The sequence below is a fragment of the Poecile atricapillus genome, chromosome 8 (assembly GCF_030490865.1).
Source record: "Poecile atricapillus isolate bPoeAtr1 chromosome 8, bPoeAtr1.hap1, whole genome shotgun sequence".
In the NCBI taxonomy this organism is placed as follows: Eukaryota; Metazoa; Chordata; class Aves; order Passeriformes; family Paridae; genus Poecile; species Poecile atricapillus.
In genome coordinates this window covers 11,622,598-11,635,793 of record NC_081256.1, presented here as the reverse complement: position 1 = coordinate 11,635,793, position 13,196 = coordinate 11,622,598, and the positions used below count along the sequence as shown (strand labels likewise).

At 42.4% G+C, this 13,196-nt stretch overlaps 1 protein-coding gene across 1 annotated transcript; it reads right to left on the bottom strand.

Moving 5' to 3' along the window:
• Positions 1-795: 795 nt before the first annotated feature.
• CCL20 (C-C motif chemokine ligand 20) lies at positions 796-6,442 on the bottom strand. Its single transcript, XM_058843934.1, has 4 exons — positions 2,693-6,442; positions 2,364-2,478; positions 1,573-1,650; positions 796-1,301 (listed from the first exon to the last, which is right to left on the bottom strand). Exons 1-4 carry the CDS (start codon positions 2,940-2,942, stop codon positions 1,274-1,276), a joined length of 471 nt encoding a protein of 156 aa, XP_058699917.1. The 5' UTR covers positions 2,943-6,442; the 3' UTR covers positions 796-1,273.
• Between the last annotated feature and the right edge of the window lie 6,754 nt (positions 6,443-13,196).

The following is a 13,196-nucleotide window of genomic DNA, read 5'->3' as shown; positions in this document are numbered from 1 at the left end:
TAAAAAACCCGGTATCTCTCAACTCCTCTCTCAAGGGCACCAAAAATACTTCACATTTAAGTTTAAATTAAATTTAAATTAGTGCTTATATTTCTATGATTAAAGGGTACTAAAAGGCAAGGTATAAATGTATCTGTAAGACTTCGGTGCTGACAGTAAGGGGACTTCACCTGCACACCCTACACGGTCACATCCCCGAAGTCCACATGGGCCATGTAATAGTGCATAAAAAGCTGAGCAGTCTTCCCCAGCCCACCTGTACCCATCTCTTCCATGAGAACTCATTATTTTATCAGGCATCTCTGGCCTCCATCAAGAGCTCCTGCATCAGGAAAATCTCATTGTGCTGGAAGCCATAGGCAAACACAAGAAGGGGAGGAAAGCACTGCAAGTTTCTGCTCCAGAGAAAGTGCTTTGAGAGCAGACTGTGTTAATACAATGAATCCTCCTTGGTGGATAAGCTAGAAGCTTGCCCAGTAACAACGTGTAAGGTTCCTCCTGAATAAATAGAGAAACTGGCGAAAGGAGTTCTCTTGAGTCTGATTGAGATGAAGCTAAATCTAAATGCTAAGCAAAAACTTGATATATAGCAGCTGTCTGGGGGTGAGGAAGGTATATCCTGTGGAGGTCATAGCTACCCCTAGGGCAAGCAAAGTGACCAAGGTGGAAAGTGGCTTTAACAGGTATCAACACACCTGTGCAATTGTTTCAGCTGGAGGCTCTTAACAAAGGAATTAATTTCAAGTGCAAATCACACTTTGAATTAAAAAGAAAACATATCACAGAGAGTGCTGATTTTAACATTTATTTTTTTTTAAATCTCCAATTACCATTTTTTTTCTACAGACTTTGTTTAACAATAGTTCAAGAGGTATTATAATGCTAACTACAGTTCGAAGGAAACATTTTGGCACAAGACAATAATAAAATAACAGAATAAATAACCTGCTTTACATATGCTGAAGAAAACAAAATAACATACAATAAACTTAATAAAATTCACACTCTATACAGCAGCTCAAGGTAGACATTACTAAACAGTACCCATGTCCTATCAGTAACATATACACATTAGTAAAAAGAGAAACTTTAACAACATGCTTAACTCAAGCAAAACAGCGATGCAATATGAATCAACTCAAGAAGTTCAGCTCCAAAGAAGCTGGAGTTGGAGGTGAGTGAGCACACAACAGTGTACAAATCATCTCAGCTGAGAGCCTAACCCAGTGCTTCTTCAGCCACTTCTATGTTTAGCTCTTTGCTGGAAACCGAGTCAAGCTGACATCTTCCTCAGCTTGTGGCTGTTAAAAGGAAGAGAGGACACACATAAATAATGACCTCAATTATAGTTTTCTCTTCTTCCTTGAGATAATAGCTCAGGTGGAAGAGGGGACGTGATATGACTGTTCCTGAGGGGACTCCAGAAAGGATTAGCTAAATCTGACAAGTGATGGAAGGACAAATGTGTTCTCCAAGGCTGTCAAAAATGGCATTCAGGAGATGTATGAGACAGGCTTTCATACATGCCCTGTTTTCATCAGCGTGGTGTTTATTATGAGTTTCAATTCCTACCTCAGGAAAAGGAGATGTTTCTTCACCCAGCCTTCCTTAGGATTTACGCAGGCCTTCAGCCCACTGGCAGTGTGGAAACTGGAAAATAAATAATAATAAAGAAATCAGAAATCCCTGCCAATTATTGCTGCGGAGAGTACAGTTACTCTATATAATGGCCAATAGAAACTTCTTTTGTAAACACCAGTTAGACATGGAATGCTCCAAATTCCTCCAATATTATATGAAGAAAAAGAAAGTTAAATGTAATAGCTACTTCAGCCTCAGGGAACATTTTTTGCACCATAATTTTTTTTTCAATTTATTTGATCTGTTTAGGCAGAGACCTTTGCTGGATGCCAGAAACAGTTTGCAAAATTTAGGAGAATAGCTGCTATCAAGCTAAGGTAACAGATCACCACCTAGGCCAAAACCTTGTAAGAAAAATGTTTGATCCCTGTGAATTAAAAGAAGTCTTGTCACTTATGTGTCTGTTCACAGGTTTTGGCAAGGGAGTGCTCTGTGTTGGCCAGAGTGGCCTTTAGCTGGAGACAAAACCTTTATTTGCACAACTGATTCCTAAAAAGTCAGAATTATTATTTACATTGTATGACTGTCCCTTGGGTTAGCAGTCCCCATCAACTAGAGGTTGTGTGTTTTGTTTACAGGTGTGATATACAATTTATTCAGTTAATTTAACATTTTGAAAAGGCAGGAAAAATCACACTTTCAAATCCTTGTTTTAGTCCAAACAGACATCCTCAGGTTAATGCATGTCAGAAAAACCAGCGGAAATTCAGAAAGTAACTTACATGATGGCAGGGATGTCACAGACCTCACTGGAGAGCTGCTCAGTGTAACCCTTCAGAGCCCACCGAGGCAGACGCACTTTGGTGTAGGACAGGCAGCAATCCTGGTTGCTTTGTGCTGGAGTGAAGGACAACAACAAAGTAAATAAACCCCCTTTGGCCCACCCTGCCCTGCTGTTCAACCTCAACCATCCAGCTCCCTCATGACAGAAGAGGGGGATGAGACAGCAGGTTTTGCTGAAACCATTCCCTTCCAGCTCAGCCTCATCCCGCTGCCAGCTGTGAGCAGCACCGGGAGCCCTTCCCAGAGCGGAATGTTGGAGGTCACTCACCTTCAGAGGTGCCCCACAGGAGCAGCACCAGGAGCGCCAGCACGGAAAGCAGGACCATGCTCTTGCTGCTGTAGCCAGACATTCCCTCTCCACACACAGCTGTGCTCCAGTGAGTGCCTGGCTGCTGCCTGCTGCTCCTGCCAGCCCTGGCACACCTCCGCCTGCTTATAAAGGGGTGGCAGGAGCCATGGGAATTCACACACGGGCGGGTTCCACTGTCATCAGCAGGTTTCCCCACAGCAAATTCCATTGTGCCTGATTTGGCCCCAGCACTCCTTCCGGGTACTACAACCGGAGATAACAGTGTGCTGGGGAATATTTACTTTTTTTTTTAAAGTTGCTTAAAAGATTCAGTCTAAAATAAAAGGAAATACAGGGCTATGACGTAATGGTTCTGTGGGTGAAGCACGTGTAGTTTTAGGGGTAGGAGTGTGGGTTGTGAAATGCGGAAAGTCAAATGTAGGTAACTTTAAATGTTATCTACAGAAACTGCGTGTCTGCTGTTTAATAAACCCAGCCTGGGGCAGAGGGAGGTGGGCTGAGCCATCCAGATTAATTTCAGAATGGCAAACTCACAGCAGCTGGGTCATGAGCTGTACCAACACCAAGTACTACTACTATTAATATTGCCTGGTTGGCCAACACAGTAACATCAGGCTTTCCAGATTACTGCTTTCTGAGCTCTGTACAGTAGTATTGGCAGGAGCACATGAGCAACATTGAGTATTCATAAAAATGGGTTTGTTTAGTTTCCTTAACCATATATTCCCTGCCGTGACTTCCTGCCAGTTTGTTACATGTCTGAACTATTTAATCTAAAGTAGAGTGAGCTTAAAAGAAACTTAAAATGGGGCCTATATTCTCCAAATCTGTGCTTTCTAGAATGCATGAATGCACTTCATAGACAATAGCTGTAGTTTGTTGCTTTCCCAAAGAGTACCACAGTATTGTGACTCCTGAAATTCAATACAAATACACACAATCTTAAAATTGCCTCACACAGCTTTAGAGACACCACCAGGGAGAGGCTCTGTCACCACTCCAAGTACCTTGTTTGAGCTGCTACTGAAGGGTGATACTTTCCCGAGCTCTTTAGGGATCTGTGTGAAAATACTATGATGGCTGCAGGCCATGTCCTGGCCAGCCAGTGTACACAGGAGCTGCTGCCAGCTCCAGGTGCTTGTTGAGTAAATTGAGCTTTAAGTGGCTTCTCTTAAGGTAGAATTCATGGATAGTCATAGGCAGTGCATGATTACATGCCTTCTATCCTCCACAGAGTGCCAGTACCTCTCTCAAAAGGTGTGTCCCTGTTATTACTCTGTAGAAATGGAAACAGCTTGCTTCCAAATAAAGGAGATTGTTATCAGATAAATTAATTTATCTATGTAATAGGGAGAAATGAGGGAATTTCATATGGCTGAGTATACGTGAGCAGCCTTGCAGTGTGCATGGCATCACGTATACTGGACATGCTTCTCTGCAGAGCCACAGCAACTGCCTAAAAGATGGGGAGGAGACAACAAAGAACCCATGCCCTAATGTATACATGTTTTGGTACCTGTTTTATGGATCACAGTGAAATGCCACAAAAGTACAAAAGTAAAAAAAATATCGATTCTCTCAGTATGCAGTATCTCTGCACTGCTTTAAAGACTATCTGTCAGCATTAGGCCATGCCTCAAACTAGCTGACTAGAATGGTAGTTTTTTCTTTTATATACAGATTTCATGGATCCCAAATCTATTACACCTACACCAAATTTTGGTGTTTTGTATGCCATTTCCTAGGCCATACTGTTATCCAGAGGCCTTGCACTTCAAGTCTTCCTCGTGATTTTACAGCTCTGTTTCTTCTCCATTCAGTGCTTCTTGGACAGAATCATCTCATCTGAGCTTTGACACTTCTACCTAAGCACCAGCAGTATGGATACCACAGCAAGACACTACTCAGGCAGTTCTCACCCTGTAGTCCTGCCCTCAGGCAGTTTTCATCACACCAGTGGTTCCCACAACTGACCATGGTTGGCAATGTGCCTTGTCACAGCTGGGCTCATGCTCATGGTGTTCCTTTTATCTCATGTTTTGTTTGATTTAGGAAATTGGGTCAAGATTTAGATTTAGAACAACAGCTGCAAGAATGGTCCCAACTTCAGAAGCACTGTCATTTTGTTTGTACTTGTTGTGTACAAAGTACCTTCAGTTTATTTGCACAAAGTAGTTAAAACAATCCAAAAAGGTTTAATGCAAACAGCTGAAGAAAGCTCTGCTGGTTTTGATATGACAAATAACTGTATCTTACCAGTCTTTACCTTCACAAACCCCTAATGCAAGCAAAAAGCAAAAAATATATATCAAACCAGGGAGGTGCTTATATGTTCCAATGAAGTGTTTTAATTATTCCCTGGCAATGAGGGAGCAGTGACTGTTGTCCACCCTGACACAACCAAACTTTCAACCTGGTTTCCTTTGGCACCTGTGTGACCAAGTGGGGCCATGTGGGCTGAGCAGGGACTGCCACACAGCCAAGAGATGAGGCTGCCAGGCCCCAGGGTAGCCAGTGGCACCTCCAAACCTGTTCCTGGGTCAGTTACAGGTGCCATATAAATATGTTTAGTGTCTTAACACTACTGCAGTTCAAAAGCTTCACACTGAGGGGGCCACCAGGTCAAGGGAGGCTATCATGTCTCTGCCCTGGGCCTTTGTGGGGAGGGCTGTGCCCAGAGTCTCCTCAGAGGGTACAGCCAAAGCATGAGAGGTTTTCATCTCTCAAGCCACAAGCTTTGAAGAGGGAAATTTCCATCAGACATAAGGAAGTCCCTTCTCCATAGAGGGGGAATCACTGGGACAGGTTGCCCAGGATAGGATGTGAAGCCTAGTTTGAATACCCTTGCAGATACTCAAGTTGGATGTGGCCCTTCCATGAGCATGATCTTAAACTTGGGTTCATTCCCAATCCACAATCAACCCTACTTTTTTTTTTTTTCTTTTTTTTTTTTTTTTTTTAACATTTGTTTCTTATTTTAGTTCCCTGACTTATTTGTCTTCCAGACTTTGGTGTAAGCTGCTCGGCTTCCCTCCCTCCTTTTGTCCCTCCTCAGATCCCCTCACAACAGCTGCAGCCACAGTAAGGCAGAGCAGCAAAACACAGACTGATAAAGTGTTCATCCTCTCCTAAGCTTCCTCTCCCATTGTTCCAGGGGCCAGAGAAAACAGGCTCAAACCCCTCCTGTGTGTATAACAAAAGATGGGGCAAGGACAGCCAAGGTGCCAGTGTGGCAGAGCCATCCAGTCAGACCTGTGGAAGAAGAAGAAGAAATGCATCAGGGAAAACTGAGCCTTTTCCCAAGTAATACTGGGGAACTGACAGTTCTGAGCAGTTTGGGGGTGTTAAAGAGGAGAGCTGGGGTGTTAAATTGCTCTCAGACACCATCTGCATAGCTACAGCCACAGGCAACTTTCTCTGGTCACTAAGCTGTTGCATCCTGATATTACACTTCCTCTCTTATATCCCAAAGGACTTTTACTCACAGAAATACTAGCTGAAAGTCTGAAGTGCTGAAGAGGACTTAATAATTCAACCTAGATAAACAACCCCAGACAGGGCAAAAAATTTGGTGGGGCTGGGGAGGGGGGGCAGGATGGGCTTGCCACATCATTCTTCTCATCATGGAAAAACACAGGAGCAGTCTACCTGGTTTCCATGCAAGGGTTAAAATACTTCATGGATTTTTGAAGAGAAGGACAGAGAAGGAATTTTATAATCATTAACCACTTAATTATTGTCATTTTATGAGTTTAGGTCTAACATTAAACATGAAAGATTAAAATAAAAAATGTGTATGTTAGGCACCGTCATTATCTTTACCTGTGCCCTCCAATAAGATGAGAAACATACTGACAGTTGTTAATAAACTAGCAGTTAACAACAGATTCCATGTTTTTCATCCTCACAAAGAGATATTGTTTTATTGCATATTAGTATCTTTTCTGAACTGACATAAATAAAGTCTTTAAAGCCTAACAGCAATACAGCTGATCCAGGAAAACCAGAAGCAGACCGGGGAAATTCCCTTCTGTAATTTCCAAAGGTTTAGGACTCCTTTGATAAAGCAAAGGGCATGAGAAGGCAGTAGCGGAAAGGAACGTGGCCAAATACGGGGATTTAACCATTGCATAATCTCTGATGAGTAAATGCATAATTAGTCCTAAGCACAAAAGTTCCAGAGATAACTTGCTCAGTATCTACGGAGCTTTAGACTCTGTGATGCAATCCAGTGATTTCAGGCTTGCATGACTGACAAAACTATTTATCTCAGGAAGAAGTCAATTTTCACTAATTATAGTCCGCACTTCATAAGTTACAGGTCTAGAAATACCGTTTAATGGCATTGCTTTGACGCAGTTATGGACAAGATATGTGCCTGTTAGGAGAAATAAACGTCCCATCTATTGAAAGTGCAGGTTATGAGGAGACCTGGTGCACCTGCCATGAACATCCTGGCAGCCATCCCAGCACTGCTGATTGCCTCCCGCTACCTACATATAGAAGCTAAAAATCCAGTGTTCTGAGGTCAGATTTCTCTCTGCAAAGTTAACTGTACTCTGTCTACAGTTGCTTGGGGTAGCCAACCACCTTTACACAGAAATGGACCTCTCAAATGTGATGGCAAAGCCTGTAATTGGAAAGAAGAATGAAAAAATAGTCTTCTTTGGATTTGTGTGGCAGGGTTTTGGTAGTGTGTAGGCACTAGTGGTGGATTCTTTGCTGCAATCGTTCCCATGTCTGCAGAGCCAATGCCAGCTGACTCCAAGGAAGGACTCAGTGGACAAGGCTGAGACCATCACTGACAGTGGTATCATCTCTGGAATAATGTATTTAGGAAGGGGGAAAATCCCCTGTACAACTGCAGCCAGAGAGAAGAATGAGTATGTGGAGGATGGATATATGAAACCACCCTGCAGACCCCAAAGTCAGTGCAGAAGGAAGGGCAGACCTGCTCCAGGTGCCAGAGCAGAGATTCCCCTGCAGCCCAAGGTGAGGCAGCTGTGCCCCTGCAGCCCATAGGAGAGCAGAGATCCACCTGCAGCCCCTGGAGGACCCACGGCAGAGCAGGTGGATGCCCAAGGGAGGCTGTGACCTGCAGCAGGATCCTGGCAGGACCTGTGGTCCCATGGAGAGAGGGACCCTTGCTGGAGGAGGGAGAGTGTGAGGAGTGCTCTCCCTGAGGAGGAAGCAGCAACAGAGGTTACATGTGATGAACTGACCAAAACTTTTATTTTCATACCCCTGAACTGCTGGGGGAAGGTGGTACAGAAAATCAGGAGTAAAGTCAAGCCCAGGAAGAAGGGAGGTGTGGCAGGAATGTGTTTTAGTATTTGATCTTACCTGTTGTTATCCTACCTTGATTTGATTGCTAAAAATTTAATGAATTTCCTCAAGTTGAATCTGTTTTGCCTGTGTTGGCAATTGGTGAGTAATCTCTCCATGCCCTTATTTTGATCTCTGAGCCTTTCCTTATTTACCTCTCCTCTGCCCAGCTGAGGAGTGGAGTGATAGAGGAGCTTTTGTGGCCACCTGGCATCCAGCCAGGGTCAACACACTGTATAGTCAAAAGAAGAAACTAAAAAATAGTTAAAAGCAGTCTGCCAAGCTGGTGTCTAAGTTACATTAACTTTGCTTTGTTACAGCTCTATTTCTCTTCCAGTTTAAATCTGTATTTGCCATTAGGCATGGTAAACACAACAGCAGAAATATTTTGATTAATACATTTCTGATCCTTAAAGTAGTCCAGAAGTGTGGATTTTCTGAATAACTTCTACAAAGGTGGGAAGAAAGGAAGGAATCACTTGAAAGGATTTTACAGTATCTCCTGCAAGGGACTGAGACCACCAAGTGTCATTTGCAGACAAAAAGAAACCTGATTACAAAAAGTAGCAGTGTGATTAATTAATTAATGTAATTAATGAAGGTTAAGGATGTTAAACACATTAGACACAGGTGTGTTTAACATCCCAAAATATTCACCAAGAAAAGCTATCAGCAACGTTTCAGCACTAGAGTGATCATACAACCACGCTGAAACTGACTCTGACCCTCACCACTTCTACACAAGTCAGTGCTTTTTCACTGCTTCGGTTTGGCTGAGGATTTCCCCAAGATGAAGAGATTCCAAAGAAGATTTGGAAAAGGAAAAGGTCTGGATCCAAAATCCACAGCCTGAACATGAAAATGCCTTCCAATACTGAAAAATGAGGGCTTACACTTTAAAAATATTTAATTCAGAAAGAGGATAAAAAGATAGTATGCCTTGGCAATTATGAAAGAGAAAGATGTGACATTTTCTGAATCTTTAAAGTAAAAGACAAGAATAGAAGTAGGGAGGAAAAAAATCTGTGACTTAAAATTTTCATTAAAGTGCAGTTTTAGGTTGGCTGAAACTGTTTATTAATTCAATTGAAACATGGTTTTGTATAAAATCAGAAGAGAACTATTTAGAAAATGGAAAGCTGCTTTTTTTGTGCGCTCTGTTTGCTTCCTCAGGAAGACCTAAAACAAATAATCCAAAACTTATAAAGAAAAGAGAAAAAAGAACTAAATAACATGAAGAGAAAAAGTTTTAAGTTGACTCAAGAGAACTCACAAAGCTTTTGCTAAATCATATTTGACATACACAACATGTGATTACTTGGACTACTTAGTACATCATTAACACAGCCAGCATTTCATCATGTGTTACTGGAAGTCCATCTTAAAAATACCCAGCAACTCTTGCTTATTTGGGATTGCCAAACAAAAACCAATCAGGATTGTTTTAATAGCTGTTAATTACCGCTGTGGAGTGGCTGTGTCATGAACTCTGGCAGAGCAGCTGTGGACACAGGCCTTCTCAAGGCAAGTGCTGCAATCACTGCAGCTTTTCAGCACTACATGGTTACATGATAGGGACTTTCCTGTGAGGAGCTTTAAACCACAATTGCCCAAACCAGCTGCCTTGGACTTCCTTCTTTCCAAGAGGCCTGCTCTTTCCCCAGGGAAACCACACCACCACACCATCCCTTCCAGCCTGACTCTTACAGGTTTATTTTACATAACACAACTGAGATCACTGACTTTCTTACCCTCCTGCACCCCTTTGCTGGACCTTGGTTATCACCTCTTGATTTCTGTTAGAGGCATTTGAAGGCCTTAGAAAGGGCAGCCTCACCCGAGCTCCTGTTCAGGAAGCCATCTGCCAGGGTAATTTTTCCTCTCTTTCTCCAGGGTTCCTTTGGCTATTTCCAGCATTCTCTTGCTTGTCACCATTTTTAGAGCCTTTCTTGTTTATTGCTAGCCCAGACAGCTTCAGCCAGTCCCAAAGATGCCCTGTTGGTTGGGCTCTTGGCTAGGGCTTTGAGGAGGGCACTTTTTACAACCACTCAAGCACGCTCACAACCATCAGGGGCTCCTGTAAACAAAGCAAGAACCAGAGACAGAAAACAGTTCTAACCCAGAAAAGGTGTTTTAAGTGAAGCAATCTGGACTTGACAGAAATCTGCTATTCCAAAGTGACCTGTGTTTTACAAGAACATCTCCTCAAGTAAGTAGACTCAGCCTTCCTCAGATCAAAGACTGGTCCTTTTTCTATTCATGTTTGTGCCTGACCTAAGACACCGAGGGATATGAGCACCAGGGTACAACACATACACTGAAACTGCTCTGCCTTTGAAAGAACTCAGAGGAAGGTGAAGACACATGGAGAGAAAACTTGGACCACATTAAAAAAAAAAATATTCTTCATGAAAGGGATAAAACCTAACACACTGTTGATGAAAAAATCCAAAAACAAACAAAAAAAATAAAACCCCTAAGGACTTTAATAATTCTATGATCAAAACTCTTTGGAGCTGGCAAGAAATCAAGGTATTAGAAGAACTCAGGACATTTTAAGGGCAAGAATTCTTACATTTAAGCAAACACTGGCAGTATAATGGACTTATTTTAAATCTGTTCCAGTTGTCATTAGACATTTAGCATTAAATGAAGCAACCAGCTTGTTATGAGAACTTGTGAAAATGTGACAAATGTTCTTCCAGCAAGATTTTACACTACTTGGGCTGTTGCAATGGTTGCAATGTCTCTCATGGTGTCTGTAATGGGATGCACCTTGAGGATAAAAAAGTGTAGAGGATGTGCTGGGCTGAAACTTCCTACACACGCAGGTTGTGCAAAGGTAAATTTACATCTCTGAAATGAGATGTCTGTCTGTAAGAACAGGACAATCTCTGCCATTAGTGGGAGTTCTGTGGTGTAAGTCTACAGGGGAACACACCCTGGAAAGTGATCTTTCAACATGGAAAGTGCCTTAGAAATCCCTTCAGGTCTTTCCTTTCACTTCACTTGGCAAATCACAGCAAGAGAGCATTAGCCACTACAAGTATTAACCAATTCGAATGAGATTCTTTGACGTAAATATCACTTCCCTTTTGTTAATTAACTGGAGATTTTAAAAGTATGCAATCCAAGAAAGACTAAAGCACAGATATTGAATTGGATTGTATGGCATTATTAGAAAAACTACAAATAAGATGTTAAAGTCACCAGGCCCAAACATCGAGCAGCAAACTTGGAGATGCAGGAGGTTTTTTTGGTGATAAGCATCCTACATACATCTATTTCTAACTGTAGTTAGAAATTCTAAAGGTGAAGCTTAATACAGTCTTTTCTATTCTTTCTCATCTCCTAAAAGCAAAGCTTTTTTGCTCATTTTTTGTTACCATGTGCCACGTTTTTCTCACCAGAATCATCTTTCCCCACTTCATTGATAAAGAAAAAACTGGTGTTCTTCCTTCAAGCACTGAAGGCTTCTATGCCATCAGAAGAGCTGACAGACAGTGTAGGGGACAGAGGGACACCAGAGCCCAGTGCACCCAGCCACAATCAGCACTTGCACAAAAGACAGTTGCAAACCTTCAGCAGTGACCTCATAATATTTTATTAGAAAATAAAATCCTCAGACAATTCCACTGACAAAGGAGTAGTTCCTGTTCTCTGTTGACGATCCGGAAGAAAAATAAAAGGAAAACTGAAGGACCTGCCTAAGGTATAACCTGTTCTTCTGTAAGTCTTTCTGTTCTGCTGTTACATTCATTAAATGCAACAGGAAGATTTTCTCCACCTTCCAGCACCTCACTGCTTTGCTCTCAGTTGGGAAAGCAGAGTGTGCTTTGTGCCAGTAAGAGTGAGAAAGTAAGAGCTTGTTCAACCAACCCAGTCCTCAGACAGTGGGAAACGCCTTCATTTGGAAACCTCCCAAAGTCTCAGAGATTTTTGTGAGAGGCACAGAGGAAATCAGAGAGCTGCAATGCAGGTCAGTGCCATGCAAGTAAAGCCTTGGCAATGCTCCCAAAGGGACACCCACTGCAATTGGATGCTCCTTGCCCAGCCTCTGACAACTACATCAGTCATCTGTCACCTAGAGTGAATTCAGCAACTAACCTGTAACCAAAAGGAGACAAACCAGCCAGTGATTTATACTGCAGGAAGGTAATGCAACTTAACTTTCCCTGGCCAACAAGAGGAGATTAAGAGGATAAATTACTCTCTTCAAACCAGCACTTGCCCAGACTTCATTGTGTACAAAAGGGACATAAGCAACAAGTGTCTGGATGATGTGCCATGAGTCACCTGGTTCAGTTTGCAGTAGTCGTGTGAGGAGCAGGGAGTGGGACATGATCCCTATGGCTTCCTCCCAGCTCAAGATCTATGACTAAAGACAGTGCTGCCCCAGGCAGGAGGAGATGATTTCATGGGAAAAGGCCAACAAACAAGTTATAAAGGCAAGAAGAAGGGATGGCTCCTCTAACATCACTAATCCTGTAATATTGACTGTTGAGGGGTAGAAGGCAAAGGCTGCAAAATATGGCCAAGAGTTAAGGCAAAGGTGGCTGACCTGAGACACTCCTCTGACCCAGCAAGGAATGTCATACCTTTTTCATATTCATGCACACATCCATAAAGTTACTGTTCCATTTTACTGTGTGTGAACCAAGATGCTGCCTTCCTCTGGTTGGATAATTCACTGTTATTTACAAATATTTACAAATTTTCCTACAGTATTGGTCATACTCCAAAATTATTATTACATCCCTCATTCCAGACCTATATGCTGTAGGACCAGAGTGGGAGTGGATCTAGATTTGTGCACATACTTTTTGTGAAAATCTGTAAATTTCAGAGTGTATACTCTGCTGCTGTGAGCACTACAGAATCTTCTGAAGTGGCTATAGGGCAGCTATCCCCATCTTCAGCAGCACTGTGAGAACCTGTCTAAGCAAAAGATCTGACGATTTTCCCAACAAGTCAAGAGGAAGCAGAGCAGGGTGTTTTACTTTTTACCTTTTAAATTTTTCAGAATATTTTGAAACCCCATGTAAGTGTTATGAATACATTCCAGTCTTACAGCAGTGGTATTTGCCTGCCCTCACCCTCACCTACCCACGCACAGCTACTGCTCCTTCTTTAATAT